General features: G+C 41.9%; 1 protein-coding gene across 1 annotated transcript in view; it reads right to left on the bottom strand.

Annotated features, from left to right (window-relative positions):
- The window catches only part of CACNA1A (calcium voltage-gated channel subunit alpha1 A), a 3713953-nt gene that overhangs the window by 1353062 nt on the left and 2335237 nt on the right, over window positions 1-25654 (bottom strand). Inside the window, exon 24 of the mRNA XM_044082385.1 lies at window positions 9265-9425. Within this exon, the coding sequence (XP_043938320.1) occupies window positions 9265-9425 (161 nt within the window). The remainder of the gene's footprint in view (window positions 1-9264; window positions 9426-25654) is intronic.

Raw genomic sequence — 25654 nt, 5'->3', positions numbered from 1 at the left:
TTGCCCTATCTATCCAAAATTTTGGATTCCTTCTCAGGTGGTAAGGTATTGTGATCTTTCCTGCCTAAGCTGGAAAGAACAGATTAAGTATGATTCATTAGTAAAATGCTTCAACTGCTCTTCCCATTCAAGTGTATGCTTCTACATGGCATCAGTCTTGGAAGTTGCAGGAGAAGTGTTAAGGTGTCTACTGGCTGCTCTGGCAGCATCCTAATGAATGGTTCTGTAGGAGGATGACCCATAGCTCATTTGGCCTCTATACTAAAAAATACACCAGGTGTTTCTGGAAGGAAGGAGTAGGGCTTGAGATCAGTCAAGACTTATTATAAACCTAAGCCCTCTCCAAAGGAGGGATTGTCTGAGGAGGAAAGCAAGGGGTGGACTCATTATCCATACCCATTTCAAAGAAAATGGCTTCAGAGCCCTCTAACTCTTCACAGGTAACAGAGTGTGACAGAGTCTCATGCTCTTCACCAACCACAGGATTTAAGCTCACAAAGAATATCACACAAGGGTAAGAATTAAATACATGCATCAGGTGAGGAGGGACAAAGAACTGGCAAGATGCAGCACACCAGAGGAGGTGGTACACACTGCAGAAAGACTTGAGCAAGAACTGGCACAGACTGTACCCCCTAAAGAGTTAAATCCCACATCCATGACCCATGTTCTGCCCAGAAGCCAAATATCTGCTTGATGTCTACTTCTTCTTCTTCTTTTGGCTGCTCCCATCAGGGGTCGCCACAGCAGATTAACTGTTTCCATTTCTTCCTGTCCTCTGCATCTTTCTCTGTCACACCAACCACCTGCATATCCTCTCTCACCACATCCATAAACCTTATCTTAGGCCTTCCTCTTTTCCTGTTACCTAGCAGCTTCATCCTTAGCATCTTTTTCCCAATATACTCCGCATCCCTCCTCAGCACATGACCAAACCAACGTAATCTTACCTCTCTGGCTTTGTCTCCAAACCTTCCAACCTGGGCTGACCCTCTAATATACTTATTCCTAATCCTGTCCATCCTCGTCACACCCAGTGCAAATCTTAACATCTTCAACTCTGCCATGTCAAGCTCTGACTCCTGCCTTTTTGTCAATGCCACTGTCTCCAACCCATATAACATAGCTGGTCTCACTACCCTCTTGTAGACCTTCCCTTTCACTCTTACTGGTACTCGTCTATCACAAATCACTCCTGACACTCTTCTCAACCCACTCCTTCCTGCCTGTACTCTCTTCTTCACCTCTCTTCCACACTCACCGTTACTCTGAACTGTTGATCCCAAGTATTTAAACTCATCCACCTTCGCCACCTCTACTCCCTGCATCCTCACCATTCCTCTATCCTCCCTCTCATTCACACACATATATTCTGTCTTAGTCATGCTGACCTTCATTCCTCTTCTCTCTAGAGTATATCTCCACCTCTCCAGGGTCTCCTCCACCTGTTCCCTACTCTCACTACAGATCACAATGTCACATGCAAACATCATAGTCCATGGGGACTCCTGTCTGATCTCATCTGTCAACCTGTCCATCGCCATTACAAATAAGAAAGGGCTCAGAGATGAACCTTGATGTAATCCCACCTCCACCTTAAACGCATCCGTCACTCCCACCACAGACCTCACCGCTGTCACACTACCCTCGTACATATCCTTTACCACTCTTACATACTTCTCTGACACTCCCGACTTCCTCATACAATACCACAACTCCTCTCTAGGCACCCTGTCATATGCTTTCTCTAAATCCACAAAGACACAATGCAACTCCTTCTGACATTCTCTGTACTTCTCCATCAACACTCTCAAAGCAAACATTGCATCTGTAGTGCTCTTTCCTGGCATGAAACCATACTGCTGATCACTAACCATCACCTCCCTTCTTAACCTAGCTTCCAATACTCTTTCCCATAACTTCATGCTGTGACTGATCAATTTAATCCCCCTGTAGTTACTACAGCTCTGCACATCACCCTTATTCTTAGAAATCGGTACCAAAACACTTTTTTCTCCATTCCTCAGGCATCCTCTCACTTTCCAAGATTTCATTAAACAATCTAGTTAAAAATTCCACTGCCATTTCATCTAAACATCTCCATGCTTCCACAGGTATGTCATCTGGACCAACAGCCTTTCCGTTCTTCATCCTCTTCATAGCTATCCTTACTTCCTCCTTGCTAATCCACTGCACTTCATGATTCACTATCCGCACATCATCCAACCTTCTCTTCCTCTCATTCTCTTCATTCATCAGCCCCTCAAAGTACTCTTTCTTTCTGCTCAACACACTCTCCTTGCTTGTGAGTACGTTTCCCTCATTATCCTTTATCACCCTTACTGCTGCACATCTTTACTAGCTCAGTCCCTCTGTCTAGCCAATCAGTACAGGTCCTTTTCTCCCTCCTTAGTGTCCAACCTTTTATACAACTCGTCATACGCCTTATCCTTAGCCTTCACCACCTCTCTCTTTGCCATGCACCTCATCTCCTTATACTCTTGTCTACTTTCTTCATCTCTCTGACAATCCCACTTCTTCGCCAACCTCTTTCTCTGTATACTCTCCTGTACTTCTTCATTCCACCACCAGGTCTCCTTGTCCTCCTTCCTCTTTCCAGATGTTGCACCAAGCACCTTCTACATGAGACAAAAGTCCTAGCAAGAAATGCCCAATATAGCCTCCTTAACTTGGAAATGTCAGCTCAAATGAACTTGAGAAGCTGTCCAAATAGGAAAGACCACTGTACTGAGGACCACTCATCTGTCACTGGGTGACTTCTATTATCACTTCCTGGGATAGACTGGTCAACCTCAAGGTCTATCCAATTAATCAGGGGACTGAGTGGCATAGAAACACCAAAGCAGTACCCCAAGGGGAAGAGAGAAGAGTTGTGTAAGTTGAATGTACAATAACAGTAGATGTTTGAATGATCACTTTTGCAGTAGCCTTAACTATATGGGTTATATTTTGCCAAGGATATAACAGCTGGTCAGCTTACAAAGCTTCAGGGCACCTTCCATGCACCCTAACTGTCAAGCAGCTCAAGCTCAGAGGACTAAAAGATAGATTTGGGTGTGAAGCCCATCAGAGCTTTCCTGCCAACATGGAAAGGAAGGCTGAGCCTTGAAAGGCCAATGCTAGGAACAACAACAAATAAATGTCCACACTCTGGCATAAAAAAAAAACACATAAAAAACAAGAGGGATGGAGGGAGGCAGGGAGTGACTACAGCAGTAGTGATCATTCGAGCATCTATGGCTATGGAAAGTTCAGCACAAATGTGCTGTGTTCATCACACTGGTCAGTACTGCAGTAGCCCAGTAGCCTTAGCTATATATGTAGATTACCATAGCTAACTACATTTGGGAGGTGGAAGGAGAAGAATCTAGGAGCCCCTGGAGAATGGTTCTAGCAAAGCTTGATCTGGACCCAGAGAAGGAATCAAGCTTATAGTGCTTTGCAAAAGTATGTACAGAGGACCAAGCAGCAACTTCTAGAATACTTCTAGAATCCAACCTTTTCTAAAAAACCATAGATGATGCTAAGGCCCTGATAGAGTGGGCCTTGACCCTGCCTGGAATAGTTTTGTTTTGGTGAGTATAATGAAAGGTGATAGCCTCAGATGACCATTCTGAAATAGTCTGTTTTGACACAGGTTGTCCCTTTTCTTACCTTCACAAGGAATGAACAATTGATCTAAAAATCTGAAAGATTTAGTTCTTTCAAGATAGTACCTGAATTTTCTGTGGACATCCAACATATGGAGTAGTCTTCCTTCCTTATTTTTAGGCTCAGGAAAGAAAACAGGGAGACTGAGCCTTGTCCAGTTGGCATAATGGTTAAGGTCTTTGCATCCCATGCAAAAGGTTCGATCCTGACCTCTGACAAATGCTTGCTTGGAGCTTGCATGTTCTCCCTGTGTTTCTGTGGGGTTTCTCCCACCTCTGAAAAACATGCTGGGTTTTTCCATCTCAAAAATCAACAACAAATGGAGCTGTGGGCAGCAGCACAGATTCTAAATGGTTCCTTATATGGGGAAGAGTTGTACAGACCAACCACTTTGGGCATCTACTGAGGTGCACAGTATCCTGAAGATAGGAGAAAATGGATCACAAACTATGTGCAGTGGCAGGGCTAGCCACTTGATGGTGCAAAATATGGCTCTAGGTGATTTGGTCACGTTGACTAACATTGCCAAAATGGGCATGGGTAGTTACCAATGGTAAGTGGGTTGAGGACCCGGCCTTCTCCGACCTATGCCTGGGACCCATGCTAATGGTGGGAGGGGTGTATGCGCCCCTATTGGCCAGTGTGTGCCCACCATAAAGCCCGGCAGCTGTGGGTCAATAAGCTGGCCGGTGTCTAGTTGCCCAGCCTGGCTTACCTGGGATAGCTCTGTTGAGTGAAAACTTGATGTAAAACCAATCAGCCTGCCAAACATGAACTGAGAATTTCCCACACTGACAGCACACAACTTGGAAGTGAATGACATGATGATACAGAGGAGGCTAGACATTCTATGTAGCCAAGAGATAAGATGGAAGGGCATGCAGCAAAGCCACTTGGCTTGGAATCCAGAGTCTACTACTCAGGAGGGGGACAGGCTAGAAATGGTGTGGGAAATGTGGTAAGAGAGAGGCTTCAGAAGACAATAAGGGATTTTCAGATATGTTTAACTCTTGCAGACTTAGTTCTCAAAACTAACTTCATCCATTTCGAGGGCGAGTTTTTCCAACAAACTAAAGGAGTTGCCATGGCTGCACGATGTGCACCCACCTATGCCAATATTATTTTATCGGTATGGGAAAACAAATATATTTTTAACTCTAAATATGTGGGATGTTGGAAATTATATAAACGTTACCTGGATGATATCTGCTTATTATGGAATGTTTCCAAAGAGATGTTTTTTTTGAATTTTATAATTACATTTCTAGTACTACTAGCTTTTTGAAATTTACTTATAACATCCAGTATAAGCATATGGATTATTTGGATATTACTATACACAAAGATAAAGGGAAGTTCAAATCAACAGTTTTTAGAAAAGAGACTTATTCGAATTCTTATTTATTTTTTACTAGTTCACACCCTTACAGTCAAAGAAGTCTGGTAAAAGAGCAATTTGTGAGGGGGAGCAGGATGTCTTCTGAAGATGATTTTTTTTAGTAGAATGCCAACTGTTGTAACAAATTTTAGGGAAAGGGGTTATCCATCCAAATTGTTAAGTGAGATCAGAGCAGAAGTGACCCTGGCTAGAAAGGATAGGTTTGCCCCCATATTAGGACAGATTATGGCTGACATTTTCATGAATATGACAGGCTAGGGCATTATTAAGATGAAAGACTTGTTGAGAACTAGTCAAGTTCCTTGCTCACAGGTACATTTTGGTATGTATAAGTGTGGAACATGTAACTGGTGCCATAAGGTCAGAACAGGACATGAATTTGAAGTCAAGAATTTCAAAATAAAAATTAATACCAGATACAATTGTAACTCAAAAGCTATAGTATATTTAGCCATTTGTGAACCATGCTCAGTTTTTTATATAGGAAAAACTGAGAGGAGATTTAATCAGAGAATTTATGAGCATGAATATGCTATCAAAAAACAAAATCTTAATAATGCCCTAGCCTGTCATATTCAAGAAAATGTCAGCCATTCATTCAAGTTCATAGCAATTGACCATGTGGAAATTAATGAAAGGATACCATGGGGTACCAGTTTAGAACTTAAAAGAATTAAAATGGCAGATATTTTTACAAGCTGATAGATGGCCGGGCATAAATGATAGAGTTTCAATTGTCCCTGTTTTGAAATTAAAGGCACTTGAAAGAAGGAAGATAGAGAAGGAAAATTAATGCTGCTTCTTTCTAAGTTATTTTATAGTAGATATAATTCATGAATGAACCAGAATGTGGTGAAAAAAGTGTTTCACATTTTTTAATACATTTTTAAGTAGTTATATATATATATATATATATATATATATATATATATATATATATTTGGCAAATTAGAAGTGAACAATGTGATGCAGTTGATTTAATTCAATGCATTCATTTTGTATTTACCATGTAACACATATTTTATAGAATACATAGTAGATTTTATTCAGACATTTTAGGGATTTATGTTGCTTTAAATGTTTTAGCCAATTAGAATTTGACTGTGAATATTTAAATGTTAGAAATGCACTTGAATGTTGTCTGATGAAGTTTACACTGATAAACGAAACCGGTAACCTGCTATCTGTTATGTGTGATGTTGGTGGATTGATTTGTCCTATTAAACAACATTTTTTCTACTTTGGCGAGTATTTCTGGATTTATTTGCCCCTAGGAACAAGGCACAGCCTGTTTGTCTTTCTGCATTTTGTTTCAGTTGGTTCTTTGAAACAATCTGTTGCCAAACAGAAAAATGGAGAGTCAGGCTTTTTGGAAGAAAAAAGGAGCCATAGTGGGAGGGGTCTCAAATGTATTCAGACTTGTTGGACTGTTCTTGGTTTTGTGGGGGGGGGGGGTCCAAGACTTTTTTTTTAACCCTATTGCCATTTCTTCTTAAATGTCTGTTTACCTGAATTTTGTTGAGACTGTTTATTCTGCCAAAATTGGATGAGGAAATATAAAATCTCTTTGACAATTTGGAAAAGGAGGGCTGAAAAATCATATTGATTCCTTAGATCAGCTTGCCCTTTCATCACACTTTTTGATCACCTCTGCAGCAGAAGGTCCAAACTCTAAATCTCTATCCAAGGCAGAATTTACAATTTCATTTTAACATCATCTTAGAGGTTCTGAGAATGCAGCCATGAAAACCTTCTCAAAAGAGTACCAGTGCCCATAGCCCTGGCTGAAGTATCAACAGAGTCATACACACACTGAATAAATTGAAGCCATTTCCCCAAAGTGAACATATCTGCCCAGGAAAGGGAAGCAAAAGCCGATAATCCTCAAAAGCCTCAAAGGAGCATACTCTTTGGAGGCAGTAAAGCTCTGAAGGGATTTGCACCCAAACTTGTCTTTTAGTTCGCTCAGCTTCAGCTGCTTGACAACTTGGGTGTATGGAAGATGCCCTGAAACTTGGGAAGCTGGCCAGCTGTTATATCTTTGGCAGGATATAACCCATATAGCTAAGGCTACTGTAGCAGTGATTAATATGATGAATATATGGGTCTTAAATCTTCCTATCTCATTGTTCCCCTGCCTCAGAACATGACTTGTAAAGGCTTGGTAGATCACTAGCAAAGAATGAGCCCAGCACCTACATGGGCAGAAGGGCAATTTGAGCACCAAACTTACTTTCTGAAGAGTCAAGCTTTGATCTGCCCTTCAAGTGTCTGTCCTTGCAGCAATACCCTGACTTATGCCCAAGACTGTCTAAAGGATAATCTACAGAACCACTTTGTGAGAACATTTCAAAAGCTACCATATTTTGGCCATAGAATTGGCAACATGCTTCTTCAGATGGCATACTTCAATGAATGGATTGAATAATTGACACTTGCAGCAGTTATCTACACATGATCCATTTTTTTTAATTCTCCCTTGCAGAACTGAGCCTGATGGCCCTTATACCAGTACTCGGTTGGCTTATTCATTCCATGATAGTGGGAGATGGGAATCCCCAGGTAAGATGAATGTCCCTACGGCCCAAGAATCCACAGTGAGCTCATCTGTTCCACATCAAGAACTGTATAGTAGGGAACAGGCCAGCTTCCTGGTTCTACAGGATGGCCTACTGTCTCCCCTGGTTGAACATATAGCTTCCCCTATTGTTGCTCTTCCAAGCTCTGCTATAGGTGCCTTCCAAGTGAAAGCTTGCTTCTCCATGTTGAATTCCACCTGGCTTGCTTACTGTGCAACTTGCATGTGACAACGAACAGTCACTCCCATGCTTCCCCTTAAAGCTCCTACAGGCACCCAGACCACCATTTGACTTCAGATCACCTGCAATTTGGTCAGGATTTTATTACATTGTGCAGTGGAGCTGGCTTACCTGCTCAGTCTTGAGACAATGAAGGTGAAGGTACTGGATAGTAATTTGATAACCACATGTGTGCTTAGTGTATTACTGTTTTAGCATGTGAATGCAGAACTTTACTGGTGGCAGCAAGAGTCATAATCTAAACTGTACAAGTGGAAAAGAAAAATGAACTGAGTAGCTCAGGAGATGAATGTGTCCTGAATATTAGGTCTCAATGTATGCTATTCAGTTTTAAAATTAACTGTCAAGGCAAATTTAAATAGCACACTTTTTTATACATTTGTTAACTAGGTAACTTCATTGGACCCTTGTCCTTTTTCAGGGTAGATCCAGGAACACCATGTGGCCAAGAGACTTGTTCAGAGTCTCAAGTAGGCAAATTGAGGTATGAGGAATCAAAAGGAATCAGACTCCTTAGCATTGACTACTTGATGCAGCTTGTTAACAGCTCTGAGCTTCAATCATCTTTATTAACTGATAGACACTTTAAAATTATAACAGTACAAATGTGTACTACTTGGGTACTCAGGTGAAATTATTTCATTTTGAAACTTTTTGGAAAATAATATGACCTCAAAGAACAGTCAGCTTGCCACTGCTTTTAGACATGTCTGTCTCGCTCTGAACCTAGTATATACTATATCAGACACCTGGTCTATGCACAAGGGCCACATCTCACTGCTGTTCAGGGAAGAGGCATAGATCCAGCAAAATATCCACACCACAGGCTATTTGAACCAAAAGACACTATGAAGAAAAGGCTAATGATATCATATTCTGTTCTGCATATAACATACAAAAAGATGGTCAGCTGTAGTTTGATCCATGATGGTGTAAATAAAAAGTGTAATGAATGCAAGAGTGGGAGAAATATGAAGAGGGGGAAGGCTTCCTGATTTTATAGGATGCATGACACCAGTACTAGCAACCCTGACAGTTGACAAAGGCTTCTGTAGAGTTACAATAATTTCCAATGGATTGAATTCCATGGATGTATCATGATAAAGGGATGTCCCAAAAATGGCAGTAAAGTACAGACCATCTCAGAACTCTGAAATATGTACACTGTCTAAACTCATGCTAGACTTCTACAGAAATGCAGTTTGCTAATGCAGTCTTATCCAAGGTAAATTATATACTTCAGAAACTCAATATATCACTAACAGTGTGCCTATTTCTGTCAAATGGATATTAAAATGACTCAGCATAAGAAAGTTTGTGTGTTTCTTTAACATAATTCAGTGTTTCATCAAGCATAAGGACCTCACCACTTACTTGCAGTCCTTTGAAAATTCCTTGGATTCATCAGTGCAATAAAAGAACTTCCCCTTAAACAGCTGCACAGCCACAACAGCAAAGATGAACATGAAGAGCATGTAGACAATTAGGATGTTGAAGACATTTTTGAGGGAATTCACCACACAGTCAAAAACCGCCTATTAAACAAGTAAAAAAACAGACCCTTTTTAGAAATAAAATCCCACTTCACTCTCTTACCACTGCATGCAGAAAATATTTCTTGATAAAATGGTTCACAAAATGTTTACAAATCATAAAATACTAATACATTTTCACTCAGTTATGTATGTCAAAATATCAATAGTAACAGTATACATACAAACAGAATAAAATGAACTTGTTATGCATTCAAAAAACAAGTTATGTACTCACCATAATGTTCCATATGTGTTGTCAATCTTCATTCATTCTTGATGGATGGGAAACTTGGGGACTCGGTTCCGATCCAAGGAACTGGCTTGGCCGTTATACAACTGGCACCAGCCAAAAAACTCTCGAGCTAAGACTCTACACTTAATGCCCCTCTCTTCATTACCTCAGATTGAGTTTGCAGACCATAGCAAGCATGTGCACAGAAATTCTAAGCAGAAGCAATGTCCAAGGTAAAAACCCTATGAAAACCCAGGACGAGGGTTCGATCCCCCAGGAAATCTACAGGAGGGGGAAGGTGGGTGGGATGTCAGGAATGAATGAAGATAGACAACACAGATGGAACGTTATGGTGAGTACATAACTTCTTTATCTGATGTTGTCAATCTTCTTTCATTCTTGATGAATGGGACAGAGTCCCCAGCTACTTTATTTCCTGGGTGGCCTTATGGAAGGATATTCCTAAGAACCTTAGAGCCAAAGGATGCTCTTCCCCTGGAGACCATATCCAATTTGCAATGAGTGATAAAGGGATGAGGTGTAGCCCAAGTTGCAGCTGTGGATATTTCGTCCTTGGAAGCTTTTGAATGAAAAACAGCTGATGTGGCAATTGATCTGTTTGAATGCGCTCTTACAGGCACAGGTAACTTTCGCTTATGTTCAGAAATGAAGGTAATACAATCTCTCAGCCATCTAGATAAAGTCACTTTTGACACAGCTTTTCCCACTTTGGGCCAGAAAAGGAAATAAACAATTGATCTGATTTCCTGGACTCTCTAGTCCTGTCAAGGTAAAAATAAAGTTGCCTATGAACATCCAGTAAATGCAAGCAATATTCACCTTTGTTAAAAAACTTGGGAAAGAAAACTGGTAACTCAATAGTTTGATTAATATTAGATTCAGAGACCACCTTAGGAAGAAAGGAAGGGTTAGTTCTCAATGACACCCTGTCTTTATGAAAAATGATATACGGGGGTTTTGCACATAGTGCCTGGATCTCAGAGACTGTTCTGGCGTAAGTGATGGCTACTAGAAAAAGAGTTTTCAGGGAAAGGAATTTGAAATGGCAAGTAGCTGCTGGTTCAAAAGGAGGTAGTACTAAAGACTGCAATATTAAGGTTAGATCCCAAGGGATCTTTGAATGGAGGTTTTAGGCATAAGGTACCTTTGAGAAAGATCTTGCATAGGCGATGGGAAATTAAAGAATGGTGATCAAATCCATTGTGAAAATTAGAAATAGCTGCTAATTGAACTCTAGTGGTGGAAGCAGAAGATCCTTGGTCAAAAAGGATGCCTAAAAATTCCAAAACTTTTTCAACAGGTGCCGAGAAGGGATCTAAATTGTTTACAGAGGCCCAGATTGAAAATCTCTTCCATTTACTGGAATATAGTCTCCTGGTTGAAGGTCTGTGGGAAGCCAGAAGAATTTTTTGTACGGGGGAAGTAATAATATTCTGCCTAGTGACTAACAGAACTGGAGAAACCAAGCTGTAAGCTTAAGAGTGCATAGTACGGGGTGCACCAATCCCTGCGGATGATAAAGTAGGTCTGGAACTGGGTCCGGAATCCGGGTCTATATTACATGTTTGAAGAGTCAGTTCAGTGAATGGCATTTTACATCGAAAATGGCATTCAGTGAAATGTTATAGTAAGATCGCAGTACAGTGAAGACTGGAAAATTTGCCATTTGCTCACTGTAGTGTGATATCAGTGTTGGTATATATAATTAGCGGAAGGAGTTAGACAAACGGCATTTTCATTGTAAAAGCCATTCACTGAACTGACTTTTCGTGGTTGTAATATAGACCCCTGGAATCCATGGATGGTGAATCAAGTGAGGCCACAGAAAGGGGAATGAAACTTGCATGGGCCAGTAAGGAGCAATGAGCATCACTTTGGTTCACAACCTTTGAGCTTTCTTTAGTTTGGTATTGTCAAGGGGAGGTCATACCTGTAAAATTTGGTCGACTTCTTCGAGATAGTCACCAAGGCCATAGATGAGGAGAAGACAGTGCACACCGCCTACCTTGACATGGCCAAGGCCTTCGATACTATTCCCCACTCAGGTATAATAGATAAACACTCTCAACTAGGCATCAAGCCATATGTTACTAGATGGGTAGCAAACTGTCTCACTGATAGAACCTACCTAGTCAAATAGTCAAAATAGGGGAAGCTACCTCAAGTAGCAGACCCGTAACAAGTGGTGTACCCCAGGGACTGCTCTTGGGGCCTCTGCTGTTTGGGAAACACTTCTCAGAGGTGCAGGCCAAATCTAGTGGGCTATCACTGATCAAGTTTGTAGATGACTGCAAGCTGGGTGCTGTCATCAATTCCCCTAGTGATGTGGACATCCTCCAAGAGGGTCTCACCCAAACAAATGACTGGTGCCAGAAACATGGCCTCAAACTGAATGCCAAAAAATGCATCATCATCCCTTTTGGGGAGAGTGATTTCCCCACAAATTATCACACTGATAATAAGGCACTAAGCATGCAATCAGTCGTGAGGAACTTGGGCACCCAGGTTGATAACAAACTGACTTTTGACCACCACATTGCCTCCGCTGTACAGAAAGCTTTCTGCATGCTCCACCTCATTAGTAAGGGTAGGTCATCCAGGGACAAGGTGGTCATAACATCCCTGTATTCTTCCCTTATAAAATCCATTATTGAGTACAATGCCCCTTTTGGCATGTACCTCACAAAGCATGTGCAGCAGCTGGAGAGACCACAGAGGTTTCTCACCCAGAGAATCCAGGGCCTCAAACATCTACCCTACACAGATAGGCTAAAAGCCCTGTCTCTCTACTCAGTCTCCTACAGACTCCTCAGAGGTAACCTCTGTCTGGCATACAAAGCAATCTCAGACCCCACCCTGATGGGACTCCTGCATATCAGCAAGTCAAGCTCCACTCGAGTAACCTGCATGCGCGACCTTAACTTGGTCTGTGACATCAATAGGACTTGTTGGTAAGACAGATTTTCATCCTAGAGACTCCCCCTTTTGTGGAATAGACTCCCTCTCCATGTAAAGCAGAGTACCTCATTAAACATTTTTAAGCGCAACCTGGATAACTGGATGCGGAACAGAAAATACACCCCTGGGATTCCACCTGTGTCCCTGCTGGACAGTGGCATAACGTGCTGACTTGTTGGAACTTGGGCTAAATTCTTGGCTAGGCTTGTAAGGGCCTCAGGGCCAATAGCCTAGTAACTTCCTATGATCTTATGATCCTAAGAGAGGTATGAGGGGAAATGGGCAAAAGGCATAAAGAAGACCTGAGGGCCAATCAAGAAGGAGAGTGTTACTCGGGAACTCCCCCTAAGGGGGAATTAGGGCAAAGTAGCTGCTGTACTTGTTAATTGGGGAGGCAAACAGATCACAGCAAGGCTGGCCCCAGTGGAAAAAGATTTCCTTTCCACTTTGGAATTGAGAGACCACTTGTGAGGCAACAGAATGTGTCTGCTCAACTTGTCTGCTATCACGTTGGAGCTCCCCTGGATATGCAATGCCACAAGAAAGTGGTCGGAAGATGTCACCCATTGCCACAATCTGAGAGCTTTCCAGCACAGGGAGTAGGATTTGGTTCCACCCTGTTTGTTGCTGTACCATACTAATGACAAGTTGTCTGGTTGGATCACAACTGTTCCCAGAGGAAGACTAGATTGAAAGGCTTGCAACACTAGGAGCACTGCTCTCACTTTCAGGACAATGATGTGCAAGTTGGCCTCTTGTGAGAACTAAGTGCCTTGGACTGTTCTCCCCAGATGATGCCCCCTCCCCCATCTGGGAGGTGTCCGTGGTCACTATGGCCTTGGGTTAAGGGGGAACAAAGGGACGACCCATTAGGATTTCTTCTGACTGCATCCACCAGGACAGATTCTTTCTGCACTGGCCTGTTACTAAGATTGGGTGAGTTATCGGATGAGATGGAATGGACCATTGAGAAGCCAGAAGCCATTTTAGTATCTTCATGTGAAATCTTGCTAAGGGAACTACGTTGATGGCCACTACCATAGATCCTAGGGCTTAAAGGATAAGTAGAACAGGCACTTTGTTTTTTTACTACAATGAGCTGAACTTGAGACCTTATCTTTTGCAGCCTGTGAAAGGGTAGAGAAGCTATACAGGAAACTGTATTGAGGTGGGCTCCTATGAATTCTAGGTCCTGAGTGGAAGACAGTTGAGACTTTTCTTTGTTGACTGTTATGTCCAGAGCAATGAACAAGTGTTGATAAAGTATGTGTCTTGAAGCAGTAGATGCCTGGTAGGAGCGGGGAGGAGCCAGTCATATAGATAAGGAAACAACTGGAATCCGTGTAGTCTCACATGAACCGTGACTGCTGCCATGCATTTGAATACTCTGGGAGCTGTGGTGAGGCCAAAGGGCAGCACTCTGAACTGGTAATGAATGGCCCCTAGCCAAAAGTGGAGACACCTTCTTGAGCATTTGTCCATCTTTAGGTGGTAATACGCATCTTGACGGTGTATAGAGCACATTCAATCATTTTCCCCTAGAAAGGGGAGAACAGACTGAACCGTGACCATCCGGAATTTCGACTGCTGAACATACTTGTTCAGAAGGCTGAGGTCCAATATTGGCCACCAGTCCCCCATCTTCTTTGGCACTAAAAAGAACCTGGAGTAAAATCCAGATCCTATCTGGTCTGGTGAGACTTCTTGGATGAGTCTTTTTTCTAGCAACTTTTTAACCTCTATGGCTGCTTTATCCCTCTGATTGGGTATAACATCAGGGATTTTTCTCAGTGATCTCAGGAAAACTGTGAATGGGATATAATAGCCTCTAGTAATGATTCTCTGCACCCAAGTATTGGAGGTAATTTGTCACCAGGCTGTCAAATGCAGTGACAGTCTTCCCCCGACTAACTCCAGAGGTAAGCAACTGGGCCTCCTTTCAGGAACACTGGTATGGCTGTCCAGGGAAGGAGTCTCTGGAACCCTGGTTTCACAGGACACCACTGCCTTGCTTAGGGTGTTCTTCCATCTGAGCTGCCCCCTTTGCCTCGAAGGGAGTCGCCACCACGTGTGTCCTGGAAAGGCCCCTGGGACTTCTTGAACCACATCTTTCCACTCCTCTGATTCCTGCAGTAGGATTGCTGAGGAGTAGAAAAATGAATGCCCACAGCAAACAGGGTCTTTCCATCCTTTTCACACCTGGTCAGTATGTCCTTCGACTTGGGGCTGAACAAAGATGATCTGTCAAAAGGAGCATTGATAAAGGAAGACTTGAAGGCCTCCACAAATTCACATACTCACATTCAGGCATGGTGCCTTATGGCACACCAGAACCTGCTGCTCTGGTTGTGCCTTTGGCTGCCTGTGCAATAAGCCACATGGATGAGTTCAATATAGACTCCAGGGTGGCTAGCTGAGAGGTGACCTTATCCTGCACCTCGTTAGACACAGCTCCAGTGAGAGTATCTGATAAATCCTGACTCAGATCTCTCTGGAGTCTTGTAAAATGTAACAGCACAACACTCCAAAAGTATGGCAAGTGCAAAGGCCAAAAGCCATAAATACAATGTAAAAAATGGCCAGCACTCCAAAGTGGAAAGAAATACATTTATTGTAGTAGCACAGTCCAATGTGCGTGCAAAGCACATGCCTAAAATTCAAACTGGTTTCAGTACCAAAAGTGCCTACATCAGTGAATCCAACTTAACAGATATTAGGCAAACATTTATATGTTATTAAGCCCTTAATTAAAGCCATATTTGATTGGACACTTAAAATTGCTCATTAAGTCCTGGGGAAAAAAGACCACCACATCTTATTATACAAGCATTTTCTTTCTGATTCAATAATACTATGCAAACTTATTTTACTTGCTCTAGTCCCAATAATTTTTGATGTTAAGTTTTTGTGTAATTGCAATACGGATTGGGTGATTTATTTGGCTACGTGCATATGTTCTGCTTTTTATACTGGACAGACATCACATCCTTTAAGAATTCATATTTCGGAACATATGAGTGATGTAAGAAATAAGAGGATGTCCAATGCTTTATATAAACACTGTATTAAACACCCTAAGGCACAATTTGGTTTTATGATCATTGACAAAATGTTTGTTAAGTTGTATTTACTGATGAAGGCACTCTTGGTGCTGAAACCAATTTGAATTTTGGGCAAGTGCTTTGCACGCACCTTGGACTGTGCTACTACAATAAATGTATTACTTTCCACTTCGGAGTGCTGGCCGTTTTTAACTTTGTCTAGTAAAATGTGCCATAAAGTTTAAGGACCTGAGTGCTAAGTTCGATGAAGCATAGACATGCTTTCCAAATCTGCCCATCATCCTAGACTCCCAGTTAGGAGGATGTACAGTAGGACTCTCATCGGCAAGTTCCTTCTTGGTGGCAGCCACCACCACCATGGCATCTACTGCTAAACCCTTCACCCAATATTGGTGGTTCTCTGGCAGGGACAGAACTGTTTTCTGATCTCTGGGGAATAGGCTCTATGGAGTCAGGAGTCTTCCAAACCTTCTGCGAGATCAGCTTAATAAGATCATCAGTGGGTGGGGTCACCCAGGAAGTAGATGGTTGAGCACCGAATGCTAGCAAGTACATGGATTCCTCTGAGGTCAGGTCTTGGGGCTTCCAGTTACCCCTCTGCTTGAGGATCTCTAGGATGTCTGCAAAGGAGACATCTTTAAGGGTGACCAGGGGGAACCTTCTCCTTCATCGAAATCTGTGTCCTCTGTGACAGATTTTTCCAGGGAATCTAGGTGCCTCCTTTTGCATATCTTCTTATGGGGAGGGGTTCTTCAGCGGAAATCTCTGAGGAGGACTCCGAAGAAGAGGGGCCCTGTACAGAGGTAACTTGAAGCTTCCATGCTCGCTGTCCTGTCATGAAGATTGGTATCAGCTCTGGACCAGAAGATATGGTAATGTGACACTCCGATGCAGGAGGGACCAGCTGACAGCCTGCAGATTCTAAAGATCTCTCCATAACCTGGAAGGCAGGATCCCCCCGAATAGGAGTGGGAGCCCAGAACCAAGAAAGACCACCTTGAAACCAATGTCACACCCCACTCTGAGAGTCTTCCCTCCAAAGCAGGAGCCAGGGAAGTACCTGCAACTGACAAATTTCCGAGAGCCAAGGTCGGCTCCAAATAAAAAACAGAAGCTGATCCGAGACCCTTGGAACTGGCAGTGGAGTCTAAGTCCTGAGAATCTGTCGGTTCCAAGGAGGGAACCAAAGAAGTCAGAGCAACATCCAGTGCTGAGGTAGTGATGCCTAATGGCACCAGAACAGCTAGTACCAGAGGAATCAAAGTGCTGGGCTCCAAAGCTCTGGTGGAAGTCAGAGGAGCAGATAGTGCAGGAGTCCTTGGAGAAGATCCCTGAACTCCATGAGGGAGAGGGGCCTGGGAAAGGGCAAGAATACCTCTGGCTGCCAACAGCTGATCCACCAATCTCACAATGTCTACTCAGAGAGACTCCTGGAGGATCAAACTGATAATCCTGAAGGAGATCCTGGTTGGTCCAGAAAGGGACTGGGCAGCTGGCCCACAATGGGGTCTATGGAAGGTGAATACCTCATCCTGGGAAGATATGGATCTGGTTTCGGCACCAAGAGGATGGGTAAAGCCTGCTGAAGTGCCGTTGGAGAAGTTGGCACCAAGCTGGAAACCAAAGATGCTGGTGCCAAAGACACAGCAGTAGCAGTAGTCTGTGCCAAGAATTCTTGAATTTGTAGCTTCAGTACCTTTGCCTTCAGTTCCGCCTACGTAGTTGGAACAGGAGCCTTATGTTTTTGAGCCACCAGTGCTATGGGAGACACCTGTACCAAGTGGCTCTTATTTTTGGAAGGGTCTGATTTCGGAGGGGAATCAGACTTGGACAAAGTTTCACTAAAAGAAGTTTTCAACATGCCCTTTAAAATTAGTTTATTTCGACACTTGACCAAGGCCTGGTGACCAAAGGCCTGGCAGATGTCGCATTTTTGGTCAAGATGTGGAGCTCCTAGACAATAAATATACAAAAGATGCTCATTCTTCCACAGTCTTGGCACTGTTTAAATCCAGAAGTACCTTTATGTTTTTCTGCCATTTTAATAATTCAAGTTCAAATACGTTTAAATCTAACAAAAGTTAAATACACACAAACACACACACACACACACCAAGGATAGACAGAAGGTCTATCAACGATAGTAGTGGAGAATACCAAAAACAGTACAAGTAAAAGAAAGAAAAGAGATACAAACAAGGGTACTAAGAATTACCATAAGAGGTAAGAAAGGCAGGAGAGGGAGTTATCAACAATGGTAATGGAGATTAACAAAGTTATAGGGTAGAGTATTCAAACACATAGCTGAGACAATTATATAAGGTATAACATATATATATATATATATATATATATATATATATATATATATATATATGTATGTATGTATATATGGGTCCCCTTCAGAAGGTCGAACTTTTAAAAGCTCGACTTTCATATGGCCGAGACCATATGATCAAACTTTTAAAAGTTCAAACGGTCTGAATGGAGATCTCCACAGAGCGCGGAACGGGAAGATTTCCCTTTACCGCAATGTAGTATGATCTTGGAGTTGGTATATTTAAATAGCAGGGGGGTGCAGCCCCCACACGTGGGGGGTGCAGGGGGGCTTGCACTGTTTAGTTTCTTTTTTCACATTTTCAAACACTTATATATATGGGTCTCGGACGTTTGCTCGAATGAGCAAACGTCCGAAACCCAAACAGCCGGGCATACTTACGTGAAAGTGCTTTTCACCGAAGAAGCACTTTTGCATAAGTATCCCTGTTGCTGTGGTCGTACTACAGTGCAGATAAGGGAAAATTCCCTTTTTCCCACTGTAGTGCAGTCTCAGAGGGAGAATATTAAAGTAGGGGGGTGTGGGGGGGCACAGCCCCCATGCTAAAACGTTAATGCAGTGTTTTTTTTTTTTTGTAACATGCTTTAATGAAAGTGCTTTTTCGATACAAGCACTTTCATTAAAGTGTGTTCAATTGTTATGGATTCGGACTTTTGCACATTTGAGCAAACTTCCTAGATCCATATATATATATATATATATATATATATATATATATATATATATATATATATAGGGTTCCTATTATGTGATTGAAAATCCCTTAAGGCGAATACGAAGACATCGAACCATATTGCGCAAAGTACGTAAACCCCGAATGGTCAAAACCACGAATTTCGAAATGTCGATTTGTTTTGGTTGGCCTGTCTACGCTACAGCTCCGTAAGGTAAGTGTGCGACAGATAGCACTTTACTGTTAGGATTTAGGTTAAGGTAAGTGCATAGATAGGTACTGTATGTAAGAGTTACTGTAGTGTTAGGTGTAGGGTTTTTTTAAGTGTATGTATGTGTATTATTTATTTTGTTTAGGTGTATGTCTGCAGGGGATGTGTGCGGTAGTTATGGACCTTAGGGTTAGGGAGGGGTTAAGGACAGTGCATAGATAGTTGTGTTTGTGGGGTTTAGTGTAGTGTTGGGGGTAGGGTTTTGGTGCTTTTGTTTAGGTGTATGTCTGTAGGGGCTGTGTGCGGTAGTTACGGACCTTAGGGTTAGGGAGGGGTTAAGGAGAGTGCATAGATAGTTGTGTTTGTGGGGTTTAGTGTAGTGTTGGAGGTAGGGTTTTGGTGCTTTAGTTTAGGTTAGAAGTAGGGTTTGGCTAGAGTATGTATGTAGTTTATTTATTTTGTTTGGGTAGGTAGTATGTAGCGGGTGGTGGGGTTGGCGACTATGACAGTTCGATATTTTTTTTTCACGGTTTACTGCATTCGGGATTTTCGTGGTTTAGGGGTCGATGTTTTGGTATTCATTCATAGGGATTTTCGCTTTGCTTTGCTAATATATCTATTAGAATGGAGTGGGAAACCATGTCAAATGCTTTGGAGAGGTCCAGGAATATAGCAGATACAAATCTGTTGTTATTTCTATGTTGGTTAACCAGGTTTGTGAAAGAGAGAAGGGCTGAAGTTGTGCTGTGGTGTGGGCGGAAACCATGTTGTGTAGAGGAGAAGAGATTGTTAGAGTTTAGGAAATGCATGACCTGAGAGTGTATGCATTTCTCAAGTATCTTTGATAAAGGAGACAGAATGGCTATGGGGCGATAGAGAAATCATAGGAATTCCCACCCTTACGAAGGGGAATAATGTAAGAGATTTTCTATAGTTGAGGGATGTGGAGTTCCTGTATGGAGCGGCTGATTAAGACTGAGACTAGGTAGGATAGAGAATCGGCAGCCATTTTTAGGAAATCTGCTGCAAGAGTAATGTGTTTAAGTTTTAAGAGGTATTTTTTATTGCTGAGGTTGGGACAGGAGAGAATGTAAAGGGAGGTGAGTTGTTAGGAGTTACTGGTATGGATGAGTAACTATTTTTGGAAAGGTGAGTTGATAGTGATTTAATGAATTCAATAAAGTGGTGATTAAACTGGGAGGCTATATCGCTATCTGTTTTTGTAGAGGTGGAGGTGGGAGCAGGTGTGGAGGTTTTACCAGGTTTTAGTGGGGAGTTTATTGCATGCCAGAACTTTTGGGGGTTATTGGAGTGTTTATTTTGTATATCTAGAAAGTAGTTCTGTTTATCATGCTTTGTTTGTTTTTTGACCTGATTTCTAAGGTGTTGATAGTTTTATATGGATAGACTTGTGTTATCTTTCTTTCAGGTTTTCCATGCCTTGTCTCTGGTTTTTAATAGGACTCTAATGGATTTAGTAAGACAAGGAGCATAGTGTTGCTTAGCTCTTATTTTTCTTACTGGGGCAACTGAATCAAGGATGTTAATAAGAGTACTATTAAAATAGTCCACTGCTTGGTCTAGGTCAAGGGTGCGTAGTGGTTCCCAGTTAAATTTTTTTAATATAGTGTTGCATTCTAGAGGGTTAACATTGCGATCATTTCTGACTTGTCTATAGACTGTAGGTTTGGGTAAGTTAGTACGGTTTCGTAGGAGGAAAGTAGGGAGATGGTCACTAAGTCTGTCAGGTAGACGACCTACATGGTAATTATGATCAGGGTAATTTATTAATGTCCAATCTAGTATAGATTCCTTATGGGATTTTTTTGTCTACTCTAGTTGGTTTTTGAATGAGTTTAGAAAATCCATACAGGTTGATGTGGTTAGTGGGTTTTTTAGAGTTACAGGCTAGCCAGTCAGTGTTTAGGTCACCTAATAAAATAGTTTCCTGTGGGAGATTATCTTTTGACCATTGTAGAATCTCCTCAATTATTGGAGCGTTATTACCTGGAGGGATATATGCACAGAGAATATTGATGCTCTTTTTCTTATTTAACAGTAGGACAGAGCTTACGATCTCAGTAGTATTAAATTTAGGTAGAGCAGTTAGTAGAGGTTGGAGAGCAATTGTATTTTTATAGACAATTGTAACGCCCCCACCCTTCTTCCCTGTTCTATCTAGCCATAGGATATTATATCCTGGAGGGAGAATTTCTTAGTTCTGTGTGCTGGGTTTTAGCCAGGTCTCTGTTATGGTAAGGATGTTGGGGGAGTAGTGAGTTATGAATGCGTGTAAGTGAGGAAGTTTGATATACTGCGAGAGTTAAGACTGATGATGAGTAGATCTGCAGTGTGTTTGTTTGGGGGTATAATGTTGCTTGGCCCTGGATTTGGGTGAATATCCCTCGAGGTAAGGAGGTATTACTTTAATGAAAGTTGAAGCTTGGTAGTTTGTAGAATATCTATGTGGAGTTTACTTGATGTTTTTCTAGTGTAGAATAGTGAAATATACTTGTTACATAAAAATAGTATTGGGTTGTCACTAAATAAAGAGGGGGCTATAGGAAAGCTTGTGTGTGTAATAACAGGTATGAAGGTATGTGTTGTATGGTAGGTGATGTGTGGTAGTGGTGTGTTTGTGTGTAAGGATGTAATGTAGGTTAGAGTTGTGAGGGTTAGTAGGAGAGATGAAAGTAAGGCCTGCATAGTTTGGGTTTGTGGTATTTGGATGCAAGTGGTAAATTAGGGGTGTGGTTAGGATAGTTGCAGGTGAGTGGCTGTAGGGAGTGGTCAGGTGATTGGGGGTTAGAATAAATGCAGAAGTAGTGGGGGCAGGTGGGGGAGCGGAGAGCCGAGCGTAGCGAGGCGAACGGAGTGGGGCTCAGTCACCACGAGATTAGACAGACAATCAGTGAGCTCTAATCAGGGATAGCAGGGAACAACAGCCAAATTGGGGTAAGTTCATTATATATGCTTCCCTGTAGTGCAGTGGTAGACTGCTGGCAGTGTGTTGCCGCCTGCTGGCCAAAGTAAGTTACTACAGCCAGAAAAACTAACCTGGGTGTATGCTCATCTGCTCTGTAGTAATACTTTAAATAAGGAGCAGTTCACTTTTTTAAAAGCAGATAGTTTTAAAAACAGATTCGGAGTGTGGCTAAATTGCAATAGTTTGGTTTGCTCTTTAGTTTGGTTTTGGAGCTGCTTCAGGCAGGTAACTGAAGCAGATTTACACTCTTTCACAAGGTATTTTGCTGGGCAAGTCTGTTGGCCAGGGGATGACCACAGAGTGTTTAACCCGTCGGGAGAAGAGTTTAGAAAGCTGTGCTCTTTAGTTTGGTTTTGGAGCAGCTTCAGGCAGGTAACTGAAGCAGATTTACACTCTTTCACAAGGTATTTTGCTGGGTGAGTCTGTTGGGCAGGGGATGACCACAGAGTGTTTAACCCATCGGGAGAAGCTTCTAAAGCCAGAGAGCACACAGGCATGTTAAATCAGTAGTTACATCACATAGGTTCATAGGTTAATAGGCTGGTCCTAGGCTATTGGCCCTAGGGCCTATACAAGCCTAGCCATAACAAGTCCCTGGATATTTCTTCCCACAATATTTACTTCCATTTCATTTCCATTACATTTGTACTTTTAACTATTTTATCGAGAAAGTTCAACTGTGTAAGTAAACTTACTTTAGCAGTTGGTGCATGAATAGATCACTGTTGCAGTGGCCTACACTGTATAGTTTATATCCTGCCAACAATATGACCACTGGCCAGCTTTCAAAGCTTCAGGGCTCCTTCCATTTGCCCTAACAACTGTGGAGTTCAAGAAGACATACTTAAAAGCAATAGTTAGGGCTCCAAACCTTCAGGACTTTCTTGGTTCGGAATAAGGAAGGCTAGAGCCCTGCCAGCTAAGTATATGCTAATAGAAAAAGAAAGGGAAAATACTCACACCCTAGCATAAAAGATAATAAAAAAGGTGGATGGATGGAGGGAAGGTTTTCTTACTTCTGGATGGACGGAGGGAGGGTTTTCTTGCTGCAACAGTCAGTGATGTATTTGAACATCTACTGTTATGGTAAGTGTACTTACACAACTGTACTATGTTCATCATTAGATCACTGTCGCAGTAGCCTAAGCTATATGGGTTGATTACCAGACCTTAAAAAGAAAGGGGGGGGTTGAAGGCTTAGAATACTGCAGCCCCTTGAGAACAGTCCTAGCAAAGTCTGCTCTGGAAATCAAGGAAGGAATCCAGCTTGTAGTGCTTGGTAAATGTATAATATACATAGAAGAATTAGCTGATGCCACTAATGTATTTATACAGTCCACCCTTTCCAGAAAGCCAAAGTACCCAAAGCCCTGATAAAGTGGGCCCAAATACTGCCTGGATATGTCTTGTTAAGGTGAGTGCAATAAAAAGTAAAGGAATGAGATATTTAGAAACTGCCTGCTTGAACAAAGACTACCTTTTGTTTGTTAGCTTCCTGGAAAATAAACAGTTAAATTTTTTTGTCTTGTCACTGTAATATCCAAGCTGTATGTGGACATACAGAGTGTGTAAAATTCTTTCTCCTCCATTTTTTTTGGTTTTGCATGGAAAACTACGAGATGAATAGTATGTTTTGTGTAATATAACTCTGGAGCTTTTCTCCCCACACCTCCACTAAAAATGGGTTCTGCCCAGTCAGACTGTCCCATTAAGCAAACACAAATAAATAAATAAGTCATGGCTCAAATAAAGTTTGAAACCACTTTAGCCATAAATGAGGGATATTTTCAAAGTTACCTTATCTTTGTGAAAGATGAGATAAGTTTAAATCACCATAATAGCGTGTAACTCAGATACTCTTCTTGCAGAAGCCAGAGTGATGAGTAACACTGTTTTCCAAGATAAGAACTTCAAATGATCCTTGTGGACATATTCAAAAGGATAAGTTTCTCCAATGCAAAAGTCAGATCCCTAGAAGGGGATACCTGTCATATAGGTGGACAGATGTGTAAATCCCCTTTCAAAAGCCTGTTTCACTTGAGGTAGGGTAGAAAAGGGAGATCCACTGGCAGACAAGCAGAGATGGTTGACAGGCGAATCTTGGTAGAAGAGTAGCAAAGGCCAGAGGATAATAACTCAGACAAATAATGTACAACTGGAGGCATCTAGCCTTGAAAAGGATCCGGGTTCTTATTTTGGCACTAACTAGAAAATTGTTTTCACTTAGCCAAATATGATTTTTTTAGTAGCAGGTTTCTTAGCCTCCTTTAATATCTGATACATGTCCTCAGAAATCAGGTGCCTATAAGGTAATAAAAGTGCTATCATCCAGGCAGCAAGTTGAAGAAATTGAATATTGGGGTGTATAAAACAACCCCTGCCCTGTGTGAGGAAAACGATTGCGTGATGAAGCTTGTGGTAATTGCCCCTGGTTATTTTCAAAAGAAGAGAGGACCACTGTTGTCTGGCCAAAAAGGGGTCACCACAGTTATCACCAGAGAGTCCTTCTGAATCTTTAGAAGAACCGTAGTTATCAGAGGAAAGGGTAGAAAGGCATACAGGAACATCTCTGTTCATTAGAATTAAAAAGCATCTGTCTTTCAGGCCATTGTGCAAGGAGTCCTGTAACATAATTTTTTTAACTCTCTGTTGTGAATGGAGGGAAACAGATCAGTTTGAGCATTTCCCTACAGCTGGATCAATTCCTGGAAGACACATGGATCTATCTTCCATTTAGGAGGATCTGTCCTGGTCCTGCTTCCCATGTCTGCTTAAATATTGTGCTCTCTCATAATGTAAGAAGTCTGTAGGAATAGTCTCTGCTGAATAGCTATTTCCCACGCTACCACAGGTAGACTGTAAAAGAGTTTGATCCGGCTCCCCCGTTTGTTTATGTACTACATCACTGTGGTGCTGCCTGTGATTACTAGTAGAAGGCCTGGAACACAAAGATTATTTAGAGATTTGAAAGCATTTATTAGAGACATAATTTCCTTAACATTTACATGTTTCAGTTTATCCTGCTTGTTCCATAGACCCTGAACTTTCACCCCCTTGGATACTGCTCCCCAGGCAAAGCCTGATGCATCTGGGTTACAGACTGAGTAGGTGCTGGAAGTGAAAAAGGGAGGTCTAGTTTAAGGGATAACTGAATCAACTGCCAGAGTAACTGTTTTCACAAACCCCAGTACTGGAATTTATAAAGATGTGGGGGTGCTGGTGTTGGGTCCAAACTGATTTGATGAACAAATTAATTTTCCTTGTGAATAATGCCCAAAGGAATCAAGAGAAATGCCAACACCATGAAACTTAGAATCCTGAGATATACCCTGGCAGATGCCATAATCTGGGTGGAGATTATCAGAAAGTTTTCTGTAATATTTCACTTTGTCCTGAAGAAGAAATGTCATCATGAGGGATGTATCACGGAGGCATACCAGAAAAACATTATCCCATGAGATTTCTCTATGTTAACCTGAAAACCCAGACTGAGAAAACAAAAGTTATGTATTCACCACAATGTTCCATCTGTGCTGTCTGTTTTCATTCTTCCTCAACTGTTGGGGGTCAGATCTCATCGTCGGAGCCAACTCAGCCTCTTCTTCCAGCATGTAGATTACTGAAACTCTCGAGCTCCTCCCTTTACCCATAATGCCCTAGTCACATAACATACCTCAGATCTTGTTTGCTGCCCCTTATAACTGCAGAGCAAAAGAAAATGATAAAATAACAGACTCTGTGACTCAAA

Source organism: Protopterus annectens, chromosome 9.part0 (genome assembly GCF_019279795.1).
Source record: "Protopterus annectens isolate FY-2018-M chromosome 9.part0, PAN1.0, whole genome shotgun sequence".
Taxonomy (NCBI): domain Eukaryota; kingdom Metazoa; phylum Chordata; order Ceratodontiformes; family Protopteridae; genus Protopterus; species Protopterus annectens.
The sequence above is the reverse complement of the archived record's forward strand: the minus strand, read 5'-3'. Positions and strand labels throughout refer to the sequence as shown.